General features: G+C 35.6%; 2 protein-coding genes across 7 annotated transcripts in view; both read right to left on the reverse strand.

Moving 5' to 3' along the window:
- Positions 1 to 634: 634 nt before the first annotated feature.
- On the reverse strand, positions 635 to 11,397 carry LOC127862079 (uncharacterized). Of its 5 annotated transcripts, none has more exons than XM_052401031.1 (15): positions 11,244 to 11,381; positions 10,276 to 10,380; positions 9,779 to 10,118; positions 8,081 to 8,379; positions 7,786 to 7,938; positions 7,261 to 7,500; positions 6,801 to 6,953; positions 6,299 to 6,520; positions 5,920 to 6,029; positions 4,690 to 5,666; positions 3,356 to 3,419; positions 2,561 to 2,816; positions 2,380 to 2,430; positions 1,934 to 2,005; positions 635 to 1,689 (listed from the first exon to the last, which is right to left on the reverse strand). In XM_052401031.1, the coding sequence occupies exons 2-15, from the start codon at positions 10,324 to 10,326 to the stop codon at positions 1,438 to 1,440; spliced, it is 3,240 nt and encodes a 1,079-aa protein (XP_052256991.1). In that variant the 5' UTR covers positions 10,327 to 10,380; positions 11,244 to 11,381; the 3' UTR covers positions 635 to 1,437. The 5 variants fall into 5 exon arrangements, with proteins under 5 accessions (XP_052256991.1, XP_052256989.1, XP_052256988.1 ...); XM_052401029.1 differs by having other exon boundaries at positions 3,356 to 3,452; positions 10,309 to 10,380; positions 11,244 to 11,379; XM_052401028.1 differs by having other exon boundaries at positions 3,356 to 3,452; positions 11,244 to 11,379.
- A 4,023-nt stretch (positions 11,398 to 15,420) lies between these two features.
- The window catches only part of LOC127862954 (uncharacterized), an 8,606-nt gene continuing 4,315 nt past the window's right edge, over positions 15,421 to 19,711 (reverse strand). Inside the window, exon 4 of one of the 2 annotated variants that reach the window (XM_052402228.1) lies at positions 15,421 to 19,516. In XM_052402228.1, the coding sequence (XP_052258188.1) occupies positions 18,138 to 19,516 (1,379 nt within the window). In that variant the 3' untranslated portion in view covers positions 15,421 to 18,137. The remainder of the gene's footprint in view (positions 19,517 to 19,711) is intronic. The other variant, XM_052402227.1, reaches the window with a different exon arrangement.

Here is a 19,711-nt window from a genome sequence, read left to right on the forward strand (position 1 = left end):
GGCCTCGCGAATCTGCAAATTATTTAAACATAAAACAGTTTCACTGAAAGCTGATACTATATCTTTGCAAAAATTTTACGAACATGTCCATACTTTAGCCTCATATTCTGACGATGTTACCGTAAACAACTACGAAAGCGACAGATTTGTACGACAGTTTGATGAGACAGAAAATCTTATTATCTCTTACCCGGATCTCGTGCAACCCATTTCCGCATAACACATTATTAAAGCGACACGGCGTCTGAATGAAAATAATGCAGCATATACGATACTTTAATTTGTGAATACTTAAAAGAAACAGTGCATGTTATATAGCCAAACTATGAGAACTATTATTTAATTATATTCCAGATACTAAACGGTTTCCAAAGAGGTGGTCATCGGGAGTCATGATTCCATTTTATAAAATGTATAGATGGTTCCTGCCCAAATGGGTGGCGGAAAACTACAACATACCATGCCTCGCCCGTTGTAGTTTTCCGCCTCCCTGCCCAAATAGCTAAAGAGGCATCAAGTTTGCCAATGAGACTACAAACTGATATTAAGGAAGTTGTGGATAAAACGGAAAAGTACACGAAATTATAGAATAGTAAAAAATGGGTTTAAGAGAAACCACGACAATCAGGAAATAAAAACTTCTACATATGACTTTAATTACAAACTACACTTTGTATCATGATTTTCATATCAATTAGTTTAATACGTGCGTATTTAATGCATGGACATATCTACTAGTATATCTAAAACATAACACATATTTGGTGCATCCACTGGGAGACATAACACAAGAGAAAGTATTTATTGCATCGGATATCAGGTCGCCTTCTCACTTAACATATTTTGCAACATTGAAATTATATTCACACCATATAATTGTATTCACAACAAACTTTAAAAAAGCAACAATACAAACACACAACAAAATAATTAAAGCACCGGTTCATATTTATCTGTTGCTATATAGAATCAAGCAGTAACAAGCGTATTTAAATAACGAGTTTGTAACTGTTCAACCACCAGACAGAGAACAATTTATAACAAAAGCAAAATTACAAAAATATAGCACAAAAAAACTACTTAATCCCTAATACATACGTTGTTATTCCCTAGTACATACTACAAGATATTTCCGAGTACACACTACGCTATTCCCTAGTACATACTACGTTATTCCCTAGTACATACTACTAGATATTTCCGAGTACACACTACGCTATTCCCTAGTAAATACTACTTTATTCCCTAGTACATACTACGCTATTCATCAGTACATACTACGCTATTAATACCTATAGAATGTACTTGTCTCCACTATTTTTCCTTAAAGTGTTTATTTTGTTTGCTCCTGTTTATTTCTTACTAGCTGTTTATTAGTATTGTTTCTATCTTCTTGCTAATTGATTCTGTCTCCAAGTGTTAATTCATAGCCATCTTTCATTTCTTACTAAGCTTCCTTCGATCTCTCGGATTCGGTTCGAGGCACTTCGTTATAAATTCATCTGCCTCCACGCAATCAATCGGTCGTTTGCTGAAGACGGCCATGTTTCTTTGACCGAATAAATCTTCCCTTACCCCATGCCACAGATACACGCATATCACCCCCAGGCTGTACACATCCGACGCAGTGGTGGTCCGAGATGAATCTAATTTAACTTCTGGTGCGACAAAATGGTCGTCAATGGTTTCCTGATTGACGTTGGTGAATAAATTATTATCATTATATTGCAATATAAAATTGTCGTTATATTCGAAATTCAATTAATACATTATGTATGAAATTCAATTAATACACGCGAATATAAATTACAAGGGTTTCCGTTTGTTACGTCGTACCAAAAATAAATATCACCGATAAAAGAACATGCATCATTTGCAAGATGTTTTAAAAACATCGTATGCTTCACATAGCCATAGAAGTTGTTTTAATTACCTGTAATCCACTCTCGTTTTTGTCTGCAATTGTCAGTTTGAGTATGAATTGGAGATTTGAAACAACATTTACCTATAAAAAAAGTAACATGCTTTAAACACCAAGTGCACAGGTAAACATATGTTTTCAAGAAAAGGAGTACTCGAAATTAAAAGTGACTTTTGAAAAAGAAACATATGAAAGCGACATAAACCTACTCATGTATGTATTAGTAAACTGAAATAATGCTTTGTTAACGTTTTGTTCATATGCTTAAACAAAACGGAAAGAATTGTCCATACGATATCTTTCAACAGTATACACTCTTTAGTCCAGCAATGCCCATCGTTGAATCACATTGTATCCATGTCTTCCTTTCATTTACAACTATTAATTACTTACATGGCAGCATTAGTATGGCAATATGAACCCATACATCTTCAATAAAACAGTACAGTTCAACATACCTCATCCGTTACAGCGGGGTCAAGATTTTCGTTATCCCTATCAGCACGTACCTGAGAAAAATGACCCGATGCTGTTATTATACACGTTATCCATCAGCTGAACATGTCATTTCCGTATTAATAAATTTACTACACATAGTATATACATTATAGTTCAAGGCGATGGACTGTTCAGACAAACCATAACAAATGAAGACACTTTCAAGTGACCATGTACAATGCCCATCGCATGTATAGACTTGATACACTGCTGACACTCTCTGGAGGTGTGCTGGAACAACCTCCTCTGTATGGCTGGGTCGTTTTGGGGTTGTCTCAGTAAGAGCCAACGTAAATTCCGAAATCCACTCTCCAGTGTGACGACGAACTTGCCCGGAGCTTCTGATGAACATCCAAGAATGCGTACAAGTCTTCCACAGGTTCCTCTAGACATCTGCCTGGAATAGCAGAAACCAATTTACTTTCTTGTTTCAGAAATAACATGTTTAATACTAATGGGGTAGCATGGCAATATTGAGCATTAAATGGAATCAACATTTTATTGCTCAACAAACTTCAAACTTGAAAATAGTTTGTAACCATGTGTGTCTACAACGCAGGCGGTAAGCGTTAGCACTTGTCAAAACATATGATTTACTACATTTATCAGCTACTAAGCTATATAAATAATAATTAGATTCATGTATACTAAGATTTATAGTGGTATTTGTGGAAATCATGAACAGACCGCTGCTCCGGACGGTCGTTAGTTCGGACATTTAAAACTAAGGTTTAAAAACCGAATATTCGAATATATTCGAAGAATTAAAAACGAATATTCGAATATCATTTTCAGTGTACGTTCCATCCTTAAAATATTTAATGTATATATGTACCATATAAATAATCTAAATCTAGAACCTTATTTTTGACATTTAGGTAAAAACAATCAGAAGAACATCAAACACAAACGAGAGAATTTGTGAAAAATAATTACCTGAGTAGAACACAATGCTCGAACTCCAGCATGTACTTAGTTTTATCTGACGAATATTCTTCACCTACAAACAGAACTTCATCTCTACCCTGTGTTCCTATAATATAATAATTGTCGTAAACTATATGTTTTTTAAACAGCAGCATAAGCAGGAGTACTCCAACGGAACATTTTAAATAAAATACAGATGGAAAGGATAAATGTTTCGATACGAAACAAATGTCACGCAAATGTCAAACAAGAAATTTCCTGAAAACGACAACAGACGTTGATATTAGAATTGAAATATAATTTTTGTATTAAATTAAATACAATGGCGCAGATATGATCGGTATTTTGAATGTTCATTATTAAACACTCTTTATTGTTTACAGGCTTAATGTGCTCCATTATAGACCTGATATCATATTTATGTTATTGATAACCTACATATGTGCTCCATTATATACCTGATATCAAATCTATGTTAATGATAACCTACATATGTGCTCCATTTTATACCTGATATCAAATCCCAGATTTGTTCGGTCCCTATTTTGGTGACCAGATTTAAGGGGGGAGGGGGGGAATCAACACACACGCTCCAAAATAGAGCCACTTTGAGATATTAAAGTTCGATCAGTATTGTGAAAGAACAGATCATGGCATCATTTTTTCAACAGTTATATGTACAGGAGCTTTAGACGTAGACAACCTTGACACGTGCTTATGTTATGCAAATTAAATATTAATTCCATACTTAATATAAATATGTTTTCACATTGAACTTACATGACAATGTTTTATAACACATTTATAAATTGACTAACGTCTACTGACGAAGTCGATAAGAAGGTGCAATCATCACTAATATTTATAAAAGCATATAAAACATTTCATATATGGGTTACATACTGAATTACTTTATTAAATATATTATATTTTTAAATATAAATGCGCAAATATTTAAAATACGTCGGCGTGTGATTATTTTTCCGTTATACGCGTATTTTAAACGATAGACACTCTTTCTGGATTGTAGTGGTATACATACAAAAAGAGGTGAAAGTTTCCTTTCACCAAAATTAAACAATTTGCGAAATTCAAATCGCAACTACTCTTCCACCTGCATACTTTCTTCAAGAAATAAAAAAAGAGAAATATTCGTAGAAAATCAGCTCCGTCGAAAACCATAATAAGTTTTAAAAAGTTGACCCGGTTTAGAGCCTCTGGCACTGATGCCATATTCTGTAATTGTGTTATCCCCTATAATATTGGTGCATTACTTTCATTGACTTATTGTAAAAAATATATAAATAATACATGAAATGCAATAGCAAATAAATATACATTACCCTTAATCTGTTTCATTTTCCAGCAATGCACATTATGCTCGTCACTCATCGTGACGCCACAAGAGTTGATTTGGCCAATAAATTCTCCGAAAAATAAATCGGCTACTTCGTAAATCAGACGAATAATATTGTCCTTACACGCTTGATCAATCGGCTTACTGTTAGAGTCGAGTTCGTCGAGCATCAGTGATATCTGCAGACAGGAATCAATGATCCGTTTAGCTTCGTATTCACTTGCGTTTTCAATTACAATTGGTAACATTTTTGTTGCATCTTTATGAATTTTCGCCACTCTTTCTTGAACGAATTTAAGCCTATCATCTTCAAAAGATTTCCTTTCTGATTCTTGCTGAGCGTCTCTTAAGGATTCATAAATTGAGTAAATGATCAAGCCAAGAGGAATAACTGGCAAAACAAGGAACATCGCAGGAAAGAAGATGGGCGATATCCTAAAATACATACTCAATATTGGACCAGCCATCGCACTTAAGGCAGCCTCAACGATGCTGTTGTCTGGAAAATTTAAGTTTTTCAGAACGAACACCGATTCTTTAAGCTTTTTCAAACGACCCCTTTCTTCTGAATATATTGCCGAAACTGTTCGTTCGTACTCTACGCCCATGAGTTGTATTTCCTTTTCTTTTTTAGCAGTAAGCATTTCACAAACTAGTTTGTCGATTTCTTTACTGACTGATGACCAGTTTATGTTCGCTATATAGCGTACAGCAGAGTCGATTGTCTGTAAAGTAATTGCACAAGTTACTTCTTGTACCGATATGCCTTCAAGAATTTGTTGAAGGCTACAACCGAGTTTAACCAATTCTGTTTTCTCCCTCTGTTTTCTCTCCTCTGGAATGTTCTGGATTTCCAAACTTTCTTTCTTCCAGTTATCAACATTATGTTTTATTAGCTTAATGTTCGGTGATAGGTTTGATTCTACAATTGATCTCGAATGTTGAAGCAGACTCATAAGCCACCTAAATTGTAATTAGAGGAACACGTACTCGTTCGTGAATAAATAGAGCAATAGATAAGCCCCGTAAACAATTACTTTAAATGTGCTTGACTCGCGTCGTCAATGACCAGATGTGCATAGATATCCAAAATCTCAAAACAGTATATCTATGTATTTATTTTATAGAGAGATGTAAAAACTATCCCATCTTATGTTGGTTGTGCACGTTTAACTTAAAAACATAACACAGATTAAAGAAAAAACAGAGTACGTACATCGTGTTTTGTTCCAAATCTGCGCGATATGCCTTCCGGAGGAACATCTGCATGCATCTGTACATATCTTCTTGGTGAGTAAAATTTTGCTTCGATATCTCAGTGTTGATCTTTAAACAATACATATCAGAAATAAAAAAATGCATCAATAACGGTGTCTTACTTAACCAAACACATTACTAAACCATTCAAATAAATGATACGTTTTCAGTTAAATTAAGCAGTTTTAATAATCCATGCGCTTACTTCTTGTTTTAATGTAATACGTATAATCTTTATTTATTTTTTAAATATGAAACATAATTAACTATTGAATTGTATCGTGTTGACTATAGAGCCGGCATAAAAAAATTCGGACACTTGAGTCACTGCAGAATACCTTTTCACTTTCAACAGGAATCACATGAGCACTTGAAACGTTCAACCAATTACATTCTCGCGTTAGTTTTTCTAGCACTTCATTTCGTAGCCCATTCTTCCATGGGTCATCCTCTTTTGTATAGTGGTCAGCTTTGTTGGCTATAAAAAGCATACTGTCGCCATCCGTGATTTTTCCAATGCAGGCATCTCTTTCTCGCATTTTAGATAAAACGCGCTTTATCTAAAGAAAATAATTTTAGACTCATTATTTTGCTGATTATTGATCGACTCAAACTTTCATAAATATCGTACACGAATTATCACTGAGAGACATTGTCAATTTTGTATATCCATCCGAAATTTTTGAAAACGTATTTTTAATCACTTGAAATACTAAAAATGGTTTTTTCATCTTATTACGGTTAAAGCGATAAAATCAGATGACCAAACAATCGACGGAAAATTTCTTATATTGTTGTAAAAACTTTGAGTAACTGATGTTATAAGCGAGGAATGCATACACCATTCGCCTTAATGCCGTCGTCGTCTGCCGTGTTCAGTATGATGATTGTAGCATTGCTGTTTTCGTACTCGTCCAATACTTCGCTGATACCGGTGGCATCCTCGTGATTTATCCCGGGGCAGTCGAGGAAGGACACAGATAGTACAGGCGTCTAAACATAAGTCAATATATAATGTATAAGGCTTAGACCAAGTAGCCAAAGAAATACTACGTTTTTGTTAAATTTCGAAAATAATAATCATGACAAACTCCATCTAATAATCCGAATAGTATTCCAAATAGTATTCCAAATAGTATTCCAAATAACCCAATAGTATTCTTTAAGAATAAATAATTATTTAAATAAATACAGTTTATATTGAGAAAAAATAACAGTTTGAAAATCAGTATACATTATATATAAATATGTTATTATTTTTAAAAACACTGAGCATTACACAATCAACAAATATCTGTACTTCAGCATTCAGCGAAGTGGAACCGTCTTCCTCCTCCGTATTAGATGGTGGAAACGGTTGCTTGACAATGGTCTGACTATCGGCATCAGTTGACAAGGATCCTATGGCAGAGTCTACTGAACCTTTCATCAGTACCTTGGGTTCAGTAGGAGGGCTTGTGGCAGAGTCTACTGAACCTTTCATCAGTACCTTGGGTTCAGTGGGAGGACTTGGAGAGCCTTGGCGCTCTAGTTTAAATGGCTGAAATGAGCAACTCACATTTGTAACTATCTTCATCAGATATAAGGCTCATGTGTATTTTAATTTAAAGCTATGATTTATTAGCAGCAATTTTAATGCATTTGTGTCTTATACCATCAGCTCATCTTATATAAATTCATCCATCAAAACAACAATTGCTAAAATTTCTACATGTTTATTAATAAAGTCGGAATTATTGTTAGCTATTTATCAGTAGGTCCGTTATCACAAATGGGGCCAACAGACATAATTAGACTTAGCGATACGATGTAAATGTATGCTCACTCTTGCAAGGTTCCCTTTAATTTCCCATTTACAATGTTTAGGCTTGATGTGACTGAAGAGGTCGAACAACAACAAAAATGCACGTACTTGGGGAATCTCTATGACACTGGTTTGTGGGCGTCTTGGTCTAGATTTGACATTAAGTAACATCTTCTACAAAAGAAAATAAAACACATGATTAATACGTCTGCTCGTGTTAATCCGAAGTATACCGTCAGTAAAGTTTAAAAAACAATAAAAACTAATACAACTTCTATCAATACAATGTAAAATGCTTATGCTTTTTAGTACGTACGTCAACAGCTGGTATAGGCCAATGTATGATTACTCTCCGCAAGTCCTTATCCCCATACTTCTTGGTCTTGATGCTGTTTCTAACGGTCTCCCAACCATCGCTGTTTACATCCGTTGACAATGGTACAGACTCAGACTCTAGTTTTGTATTCCTGTCGTTGGCAATAATGAGTTCCGCCCTGCGGTCTGTGCAGTGCCGTACGTCGCACACCAGCATGGTGACTTTACCTCGGTCAACTGGCAGGTACCGGCCACCAAGGAGGATATTCAGAAACGTGGACTTGCCCGCATTGTACTCGCCTGTAAACGATAAGATGCCTTGTGATATTATTGGTTTCATTACTAAGCACATATCATACATGTATCAGTATTTTGTTCTCAGGTTATTGATTTCAGTTATTTGTGTGCTAACTTTTTAACTTTCCTATTACGGCATCCGAATTGATCCTTTAGCAATCCCCCGTTTAAATGCAACCTTTTTTATAACAATATTTTAACTAACGTTAGTTTCACTCTTAATTTTTAGAACGCTTTATGAAGTTTAATATGAAGTCCTACCATACTTCTTGGGAGACATATGAGGAAGAACTCTATCGAATTACCTATAACGAGGACGGCGACATGTCTTCGCTGAATCGACTAACCTATACGACGGACGGTGATATGTTTTCTCTGTATCGACTTACCTATTACGAGGACGGTGATATGTCTTCTCTGAATCGACTTACCTTTAACAAGGACGGTGATATATCTTCTCTATATAGACTTACCAATAACGAGGACGGTGATATGTCTTCTTTGTATCAACTTTCCGATAGCAAGGACGGTGATATGTCTTCTCTGTATCGACGGTATATAACGCGGACGGCGACATGTCTTCTCTGTATCGACTTACCTATAACGCGGACGGTGATATGTCTTCCCTGTATCGACTTAATTATAACAAGGACGGCGAAATGACTTCTCTGGATCGACTAACCTATAACAAGGACGGTGAAACGTCCTCTCTTGATCAACTTACCTATAACAAGGACGGTGATATGTCTTCTCTGTATCGACTTACCTATAACGCGGACGGTGATATGGCTTATCTGTATCAACTTACCTATAACAAGAACGGCGACATGTCTTCTCTGGGTCGACTTGCCTATAACGCGGACGGTGATATGTCTTCTCTGAATCGAATCAACTAACCTATAACGAGGACCTTGATATGTCTTCTCTGTTTCGACTTACCTATAACAAGGACGGTGATATGTCCTCTCTTGATCAACTTACCTATAACAATGACGGTGATATATCTTCTCTGTATCGACTTACCTATAACAATGACGGTGTTATTTCTTCTCTGTATCGACCTACCTATAACAAGGACGGTGATATGTCTTCTCGGTATCGACTTACCTATAACAAGGACGGTGTGATTTCTTCTCTGTATCGACTTATCTTTGACATGGACGGCGACATGACTTCTCTGGATCGACTAACCTATAACGAGGACGGTGATATGTCTCCCTCTGTATCGACTTACCTATAACAAGGGCGGCGATATGTCTTCTCTGTATCGACTTACCTATAACAAGGACGGCGACATGTGTTCTCTGGATCGACTAACCTATAACAAGGAATGTGATAAGTCTTCTCTGGGTCGGCTTACCTATAACAAGGACGGTGATAAGTCTTCTCTGGGTCGGCTTACCTATAACAAGGACGGTGATATGTCTTCTCTGGATGCTTCTCAGTCTAGTCTCCAGCATGCTAAGCACGGACATGTGGGACTCGCCCACGTCAGCTTCAGTACCACACTCCGTAAATGCGGCGTTCCTTTTCCGCTGTTCGCTATTCAAACGTGCCTGCAAAATCCCTAAAGCGACTGGTGGTAAAAAATCAGGTTGTGCTTCTCCTTCTGTTTCCTTCCCGCCACTATACCCTTCTCTGCCATCATTTCTTTTGAATTTGTTGATTACTTTTTCGTACAGTTTTTCTGTTTTTACTAAAATGTTGTACAATTCCTGCCATCCTAGTGGTTCTTCTATTGGCTGAAACCGACTCTTCATTATTTCTTTGTAAGTATTCGATTCCAACAGGTTATTTTATTTATTATTATTATTATTATTATTATTATTATTATTATTATTATTATTATTATTATTATTATTATTATTATAACACTAGAAATAAAAATACAATAATCACCATTAAAATAATATCCATTATAATGAACATTACCGGATGTTCAAAATCCATGTTTCTAAGTGTGATCGTATGTCACAATGCTACCCAAGCTACGCCATCTATTAGCTACATGTACAAACAGATAACTAGATATAACAAACTGTTATCCCGAACAACAATAAAGGTTGATTACACAACGTATGACCTAAGTGCATTATCTAAAAGGAAGAAATAATGCGCCTGAGATTATATCATATTTATCTACTTATTAACATAGTATATAGTAGGCTGAATTTAATACTTATAACATGTAGATAATTAGTAAATAGAACATACGTCTGTAATGTCGCTTTCATCTCTCGCATAATAGACCGTGTACTTTAATTTAAATGTTGTACCATAACTTGTTTTGTTTGCTATAAAACTGATATTTAAAATTACATTGATATACCGTTTCAATATAAGTATTTATGACCATATATGCGCTGTATCTATACAAACTAATTTTTCTTTGCATCTTTGAATTAAACAAAGGTTTTATGAATATAAAACAAATAAGTTTTAGTGTCTCATTTGTATTGCATTAAAATGTTTATGTTTATCCATCAACAACAAAACGATGAATGTAAATGTTCTAATTATTAACATAATTTTATTATTTCCTGGCAAATTATTAAAATACCTTATCTTTAGTGCATACAAGAGAGTTTTTTTCCTTGCAGTGTGTGCCAATTTCTTAAGATTAAAGAATAAATCCTTCAAAACGTCTGAAATCGGTGCCAAAATTTCACGTTACGTTCGGCATAACAGTATACACAAATGCAGTATACATATATCGAATATTTGGCAAAGAACGCATGCTTATTAAATAAAGTAATACTGATATATTCCACATGGCATTAAGCAGCATACAGAAATGTCTTAAATGCACTAGTTGACATTCTTAATAAAAGTTGTTTTAATGTTATTTGAAATAAAGCACCACTTACCGGTGTGTTAACATCCATTAAAGTTTAATTAGGATCCCCACAATGCCTAGTGACCACGTGATCCTGCATCCTAATACAGTTGTTGCACTGGGGTTTGAAGAACGCTTTATGACCACTTCCAGGTACCAGTCAATATAAATTCACGATCCAGTGATCGTCGCCAAATAATTTGTGTTTATTTATAGGTGTTTATTTATAGGTGTAAAACTAACAAAGGTGTAAGTGACGGGTTGCGCCTCTTCTCAATCATGTTTTTTCATTAGCATGAATTAGAAAAGTTTATCATCGATGCACTTTTGAGCTCTCTTCCACTCTTAATATGACTATATAATGATTGGTACAGTTGATCAGTTTGTAATGGGTGTAGTTGCTAGAAGAACATTATGCCGTGTGGTTTTATACGAAAATGACTTATTCAATCATAACAGAATCGAAAAAAATATAATGTTATGCATGTGTGTCCTACAAATTTTTTCGATATAATATTATACATGCTACATTAACGTGTCTGTGTAGCTCATCTGATCATGCTCATGGTGAGGTTTTCTGATCGCCTTTTGTCCGTCGTTGATCGTTCGACGTCCGTAGTCAACATTTGCATTGTGTCAATGCTAGAAGATACATGTATTGCCAACTTTGCTTTAAGGTTCATGTAGAGGCTTCATTTTGAAAAATGTGGGACCCCTAGCATTTAACTCAAATTTGACTAAAGGAAGAGTGCCACATTGAAAATGTATCCATATATGCTTTAAAGGATGTTTTTCCTTCAAACTGCTACCAATTTTGTACATCAACGTATCATAACATCCACAAAATCAATCAAAATACAAAGCGATTTTAACACTAAAACATACATTATTTTCAAAAATCTGAATCATGTTTATTCCACGTATTTCGGCGGAAAATTAAATAACTAGTGAATAATATCGACATTGAGGAGGGCAAGTTACGCTTAAATAGTAAAAAAAGTTTACATATCTAGAAATATCAAAACTCGAACACATGTCATTTCATCACCATGGGGGCAGCCATTTTTAAATTAATAAAATAGAAAGAAACATGCGCAAAACTCACTCATCGCCTAATTGACATTCCAAACGGTTGACGATGACAAATGCATTGGATTGTAATCTTTCCGTTGGTGTTTGCAAACTGCACGATCAGACCTCATAAACACTCAAAATAATAACTATGTAAGAAGCATTTCACCAATGTTTACAATCGTTGTCGAATCACATGTACTATATTATTGCGCATAAAATAGTACGCTTACAGACTGACAGAAAGATCGATACGTAACTCCGTTCAATTCATCACGGTATACTATTCAATTGATAATATATAATAATGCATCGCTTTAACAATCTAAAAGTAGAAATAATTCTTTTAAACGGAGTGTTTAATAACGAAAGTGAAAACAACGGAAGTTGGATGGATATTCTGTGAGATGCACTTCGGCTCCAGAAAAACAATACAAATAAACTAAAAAAGACGTGTGGGGGACAATTTTCAGCTGGAAAATATTTGAAATAGGGTTAGTGATGATATCTCTACGTGGTCATTTCTGTTATTTAGTGCGATCTCTTGCTGATTAATGTTAATAGTTGTTTTACTAGTTGCCACCCAACTGTCAAAATAAGTATGTGTTTTCTCAGGTATGTGTATACACATACCCGGTTTCCTCACCACTGCACGTGGTTTCGACCGATTTGTTTTGCACGTTTTTCTACGGATCACAGCGATGGCCACGCTTTCAAAATGGGTAGAAGGAATCGAAATATAAAATCAATCGTTTTGCCAATTTCTTTATATTCCTTTACAATTTTATATGTCGTCTGCAATCTATTTCAATTTGAGATGGTTTAAAATTTGAAATTTGGTTGAGAGGTAAATAACACAATTGTTAAGCCTTTGAAATAGAATTGTGACTTATTATCCACCATACCTGGATTTTTAAAAAGTAGTTACTTTTTAGTTATTTTTAGAACTTTGTTTAGGATATTTATCCAAAAAAGGGCAGTTGAATAAAAACTCATTTGTTGTTTTATGACAATAATTTTCTGTGAAATGTTGCTAACTTGACCTTGTATATGTATATAGCTTTGTATTTATTCAACTTAAGGTAGTGCATATCCTTCCTAACTTTAGATTGAGATTTTGTAAATTAGTGTAAAAATGTATTGGTTTTAAACCAAAATATTAATAAAGCACACATATATTGAATGTCAAAAATGTGTTTATGTTATTCTATCCGTCTTTAGCTTTAAAATGATATATAGTTTGACCATATTGTACCACATTCAATGAAGAAAAACCAAAGCGAAGTTTTAATAAATTTTATCCCCCCCCCCCCCCATGAACCTTAAACTTACTCAAAACATGTGTACCAATTATATCTGGCGGAGCTCGAAACTGGTTCATGTAGGATTTAAAAGAAGGACTCTAGATCAAATGAAAGACAAAGCTTGCGAACAATCTAGATGCCACGCGTATTGCCAAATCTTCATGAAACTTGGTTAGAGGATTAATTCAGATGATTTCTCTTCCGAGTTCGAAAACTATTATGTTCCATCGAAAAATATTGCCGCCAGGGAGCGATTAGTTTGCAGTATATGGCTGAAGTAAAATATTTAACACTTAAGAATTCGCATTTTCTGTTCAATACTCATGAAACTTGCTAAGAATTTTTTTATTGTGGTATCTCAGCCGATTTCGGAAATTGTTCTGGTTCGCTGAAAAAGATGGCCGCAGTGGGCAGGGCAGTTTTCATTACTTGACTATTGTAAACACCTGTGCACAAATCTAGCGGTCGCATTTATAGGCCAATCTTCATGAAACTTGCACAGAACATGGTACAGCAACATGTATCGAATTACTTTAAAACTGGATTTTTCGAGAAAAATAAACATCAATATACGACCTGTGCTTAGTAGCGAAATACAATATCCCAAGTTATGAGTCTTTTACAGGCGAGTACAATGTTAGCCAGTCCGTGTTTCTTAAAGAGACTGTCAACCGCGATTGACGAAAAAATAGAAGTTTTAAAATACCGTATTTTTTTTTATTACAGTAGACTCTGCCAATACCGGACTCTCTGAATACCGGAACTCTCCCGATTCCGAACGGTCGGGCCAGTCCTGTATTTTCTCCTTCTATTTCTTTGTCAAAAAATGTTGAATAAACCGAACTCTCTCAAAACCGGAAACCGAACGGATATCTCCGCGAATTTGGTCATTTTCAACGTAAAATACATTGATTACACCGAACGGTCCAAATTCTCAAGATGCCCGAGGCGTGAAAATTACAATACCTGTAGTGCGTTCAGTTACAGCGAACGCTCGCCAATGATCGTTCGTTTCCGATTCGGTCTTATTGAACGATAAGTTCGGCGCGAACGTTTCAAGATGGCGGCTCCCAGAAAATTGATTGCGATTTTGATGGCGTAATAACACAGAAAGTACTTAACAAACAGATATTTCAAAAATAATAAAACCTATAATAATTTGATTATAATTATAAGTGGTGTGGATGCGATAGTGTTATTTTTCATTAGCGATCGAAATTTAGTGTAAGAGGTGCATTGAATCAGTTATAAAACAAAGCCCTTAAATAGCGTAATACATTACAATCTTCAAATGTAGTTGTATTTTTTTTACATTGAATGAATTTTCGTTTCGTTTACATTTAATGAAATTATTAATAAATGTTAGCATTCAAATGGAAAAAAACACCTGCATATTTTGCGAATTGAACTGTCTTTGAATGTACATGTATATTGAAAACTCTTTTGTAGTGATAATGAGCGATACAAATCTGGCATTTTATTATACCATTAATCTATACATTTATTTTACCCAAGTATTTTATATCCATATTATGATCAAGCGCGATTGCTTGTTTTCACGATGATGTTTCGAACACTGCAGTAACGCACGATCTTTACACGTTATTATATCGGTTTACATTTGCAGGTACCCGTTTAATACCATAATTGTGTAGCAGTAAATTTGTACAATATTTTAAATGTATTGTCATTATAAAACACTTAAGTGTTATGTTTAAACTGGCTTTTATATCAGATGTTAGCTATCATATTTAAGTATGTAACCACAATTATGTGCACACTGTACAACAACGAAAGTTTTTTCTCTTTACATTTTGTTTTATTCCCTGCCCTCTGTCTGGAGGATGAGCAATCACATACTTAATATAAAGCAGCAAATAATAGTTAAAGGGGCCTTTTCACGTTTTGGTAAATTGACAAAATAAATAAAAGTTGTTTCAGATTCGCAAATTTTCGTTTTCGTTATGATATTTGTGAGGAAATAATAATATTAAACATTTACCATGCTCTAAAATATCCATAATATGCACCTTTTGACGATTTGAAAACCTGAAAATTATAAAGCGTTGCAACGCGAAACGATTGAATAATTTGGAAAGTTCTGTTGTCGTCGTTATATTTTGGGAAACGAGGATTGCTTATGTAAGTAAAAAATACATCCGCTAATAGCATGAGCATGGATGGTCTAGTGGTCTAGGCGGGAGTCTTTTTACTCCAAGACTCCAGGGGTCAGTGGTTCGAGCCCAGTTGAGGATTACTTTTTTTCCTTTTTAAAATTGTATTCTTGTTTTTTTACTTGAGATTTTTAGGCCCAATTTTTAAATGTAGCAATATAAAGCATTTAATGACCAGCTTCAATACATGCCAAAATCTGTGAAAAGGCCCTTTTAAGCGATGCTTGAAAAATTGTCTTGTGTATTTGTGTTACTAAACTTACACCTTGTATTAATACACGTATATGGTATGAATAAAATTCAATCTTGCAAACAATATGTCAATCAAAAAGGCGACCGCATATACGATGAAATAAATACTTTCTCTTTTGCTATATCCTGTTGCTATAAGAAATATAGGTTAACGTATTACCATGAAATCCTTTTCATTGTTATAAACGTTCATGTTTTTAGCTCACCTGAGCACAACGTGCTCATGGTGATCTTTTGTGATCGCCTTTTGTCCGTCGTCCGTCATGCGTCGTCAACATTTTGCCTTGTGAACACTCTAGAAGCCACATTTATTGTCTGATCTTCGTGAAATTTGGTCAGAACATTTGTCCCATTGATACCTCGACTGAGTTCGAAACTGGGTCATGCTGGGTCAAAAACTAGGTCACTAGGTTAAAAAAAAGAAAAAAACACTTGTGAACACTGTAGAAGTCACAATTGATGGCCAATCTTCATGTAACTTTGTCAAAATGTTTGTCTAAATGATATGTTGGTTTTGGTTGAGTTCAAAAATGGTTCAGTCCGTTGAAAAACATGGCCGCAAGGGGGCGGGGCAGTATTCCTTATATGGCTATAGAAAAACCTTGTGAACACTCTAGAAATCACAATTTTTGCCCAATCATCATGAAACTTGATCAAAACATTGGTTTCATTGATATCTCGGACGAGTTCGAAAATGGTCCAGATCGGTGAAAAAACATGGCCGCCAGGGGGCGGGGCAGTTTTCCTTATATGGCTATAGTAAAACCTTGTTAACACTCTAGAGGCCACATTTATTGTCTAATCTTCATGAAATTTGGTCAGAAGATTGCTCTTAATGATATCTTGGATGAGTTCGAAAATGGTTACGTTTGTTTGAAAAACATGGCTGCCAAGGGGCGCGGCATTTTTCCTAATATGGCTATTGTAAAACCTTGTGAACACTCTAGAGGCGACATTTATTGTCCAATTTTCATGAAATTTGGTCAGAAAATTGGTCTCAATAATATCTTGGTTGAGTTCGAAAATGATCACGTTTGCTTGAAAAACATGGCTGCCAAGGGGCGGGGCATTTTTCCCTATATGGCTATATATGGCTATAGTAAAATCTTGTTAACACTCTAGAGGCCAAATTTATTGTCCGATCTTCTTTAAACTTGGTCAGAATATTCATCCCAATAATATCGTGGACGAGTTCAAAAATGATGCTGGTTGGTTGAAAAACATGGCCGCCAGGGGGCGGGGCATTTTTACGTATATGGCTATAGTAAAACCTTGTTAACACTCTAGAGGCCACATTTATTTTCCGATCTTCATGAAACTTGGTCAGAAGATTTGTCCTAATGATATCTTGGATGAGTTCGAAAATGGTTTCGGTTGCTTTAAAAACATGGCCACCAGGGGGCGGGGCATTTTTCCTAATATGGCTATATATCATGCTTTAGTAAAACCTTGTTAACACTATAGAGGCCACATTTATTGTCCGATCATCATGAAATTTGGTCAGAAGATTAGCCCCAATGATATCTTGGATGAGTTCGAAAATGGTTCCGGTTGGTGGAAAAACATGGCCGCCAAGGGGGCCTGGCATTTTTCCTTATATATAAGCTATAGTTAAACCTTGTTAACACTCTAGAAGCCATATTTATTGTACGATCATCATGAAACTTCGTCAGAAGATTTGTCCCAATGATATTTTGGACAAGATCGAAAATGGTTCCAGTTGCTTGAAAAACATGGCCACCAGTGGGCGGGGCATTTTTCCTTATATGGACTTATGAATCTTCATGAAACTTTGTCAGTTTATTTGTTTAAATGATATCTTGGATGTGTATGAAAATGGTTCTGGTCTGTTGAAAAACGTGGCTGCCAGGGTGTTCACTAGTCATGAAAGTTGGTAAGAACATGTTGTTCTAATGACATCTTGGGCTGCACAGAACAGGTCAGATCCTTTGAATCTCAGGTGAGCGACTTTTGGCCTTTCATGCCCTCTTGTTGCAATTGATACACTTAATACGTTTTATATTTTGCATATACTATATTTGTGTATTTTCATTCATTTAATTATCACGGATTAACACTAATTGGCATTAAAGCCATCATTCATAGTGTGGTTTTTTATTTAAATTAATCGGTAGCTTTTGTTTTCTGATTTTCGTGGTTTCGCTGAAACCCAATTTTGGTATCATTATATAATTTCTTGTACTTTTCCATTTCAGCCACCGCTTCCTTAATATCAGTTTGTAGTCTCATTATTTGGTCATCCTTCTTTTGCAGGACAATTTCCGCGTCCCTCTTCTTTTTGGACATTTCTGCTCTGTACTTATTTCCTACTGTGAGATCTTCACTCTTCAACTCGTCGTGTTTTGCTACGAGTGACTTCAATCTTTCTAACAATTGATTTGGTTCGGTCTTCTCTCGACCTATTGCTTGCAAATTGTTATCCATGCTTCTACTTAATTTACTACCCAAAGACTGTTTACTTTTGAAATTTGATGGCCAATTTTTTGGAACTGGCTTACTATCATGTTTCACACCTTTCGGCAACGAGCCATTGTTAGTTGTACCATTTACTGGATCCTTTATGTCAACAGTTGGACAAGCCCTGTTAAGAAAGCCTAGACACTCACTATACTCTCTGTTTATCTCTGATATGCATGATTTTACAAGTGTCAAATGGTCATGAAAATGCTCCGGTTCTTTCTCCATGTTATCCAACGCACTCTCCACATCACTTATCCCATGTATATTAAACCCCTGAATTCTTCTCTGTAACTGTTTAAATCTTAACTCGGACCGATATTTATCGGTGACAATAACCTCTTTGTGTATGTAGTCTTGAAGTTCAAGCTCCAGTAGTTTCAGCGCATCTAAAATGGACATAATGCCGTTGTCAGATGCTCTTGGTGCCGGTGGTGCCGGTCGCTTGACCTTCACGGTCATTTCTGCGTCCCCGGGAACATCAAAACTCCTGAAGGTCCCTGGAGGTGGTACTGCAGCTAGTTTCTGAAGGGCTACAGCTCTGCCTTCTATCCAGTCCCTGCACTGTCGAACTATTCTCGTCGAGTGTCTCTTTCCTTCAGTCTCTTGGTCTAACACTTTTCGTCTCGTTTTAACTAATTGTTCAATATCATCCATTAAATTACCGAATAAGTCCTGGGTCTTTTTAGGTACGCTGTTAAGTTTTGCAGATTTCCGACCAACTGAAAGCACACTTTTTATTTTTGCGTCGCATTCTTTGGTTTGTTCTACGATATCCGTATTTTGTTTAGCAACGGTTTCGCAGTCCTCATGTAATTTCTCGATGACAGCTTTGCATCTGCTTAGTTGCTGAAAAGAATGTTTTAGCGTCTTCTGAACATTCACCCAGACCTGTTGCTCGTTGATTGCCGGCGCATCATTGTCTGACTCTATCTCGGCTTCCGTTATGTAAATACCAGCGCGTCGTTCCTCCCTCGATAGAAAAACGGCCATTGTCTTCATCTCATCTTGCAACTGCGACTGCACTGTTGTTGAGAAATAATGGAAATATTGTTAACTGTCGTTAAGAAATAATGGGAATATTGTAAACTGTCGTTGAGAAATAATGGAAATAGTGTAAACTGTCGTTGAGAAATAATGGGAATATTGCAAACTGTCGTTGAGAAATAATGGGAATATTGTAAGTGTTATTAAATTTTCATATCAAATATATAATGTCT

Source organism: Dreissena polymorpha, chromosome 16 (genome assembly GCF_020536995.1).
Source record: "Dreissena polymorpha isolate Duluth1 chromosome 16, UMN_Dpol_1.0, whole genome shotgun sequence".
Classification (NCBI taxonomy): domain Eukaryota; kingdom Metazoa; phylum Mollusca; class Bivalvia; order Myida; family Dreissenidae; genus Dreissena; species Dreissena polymorpha.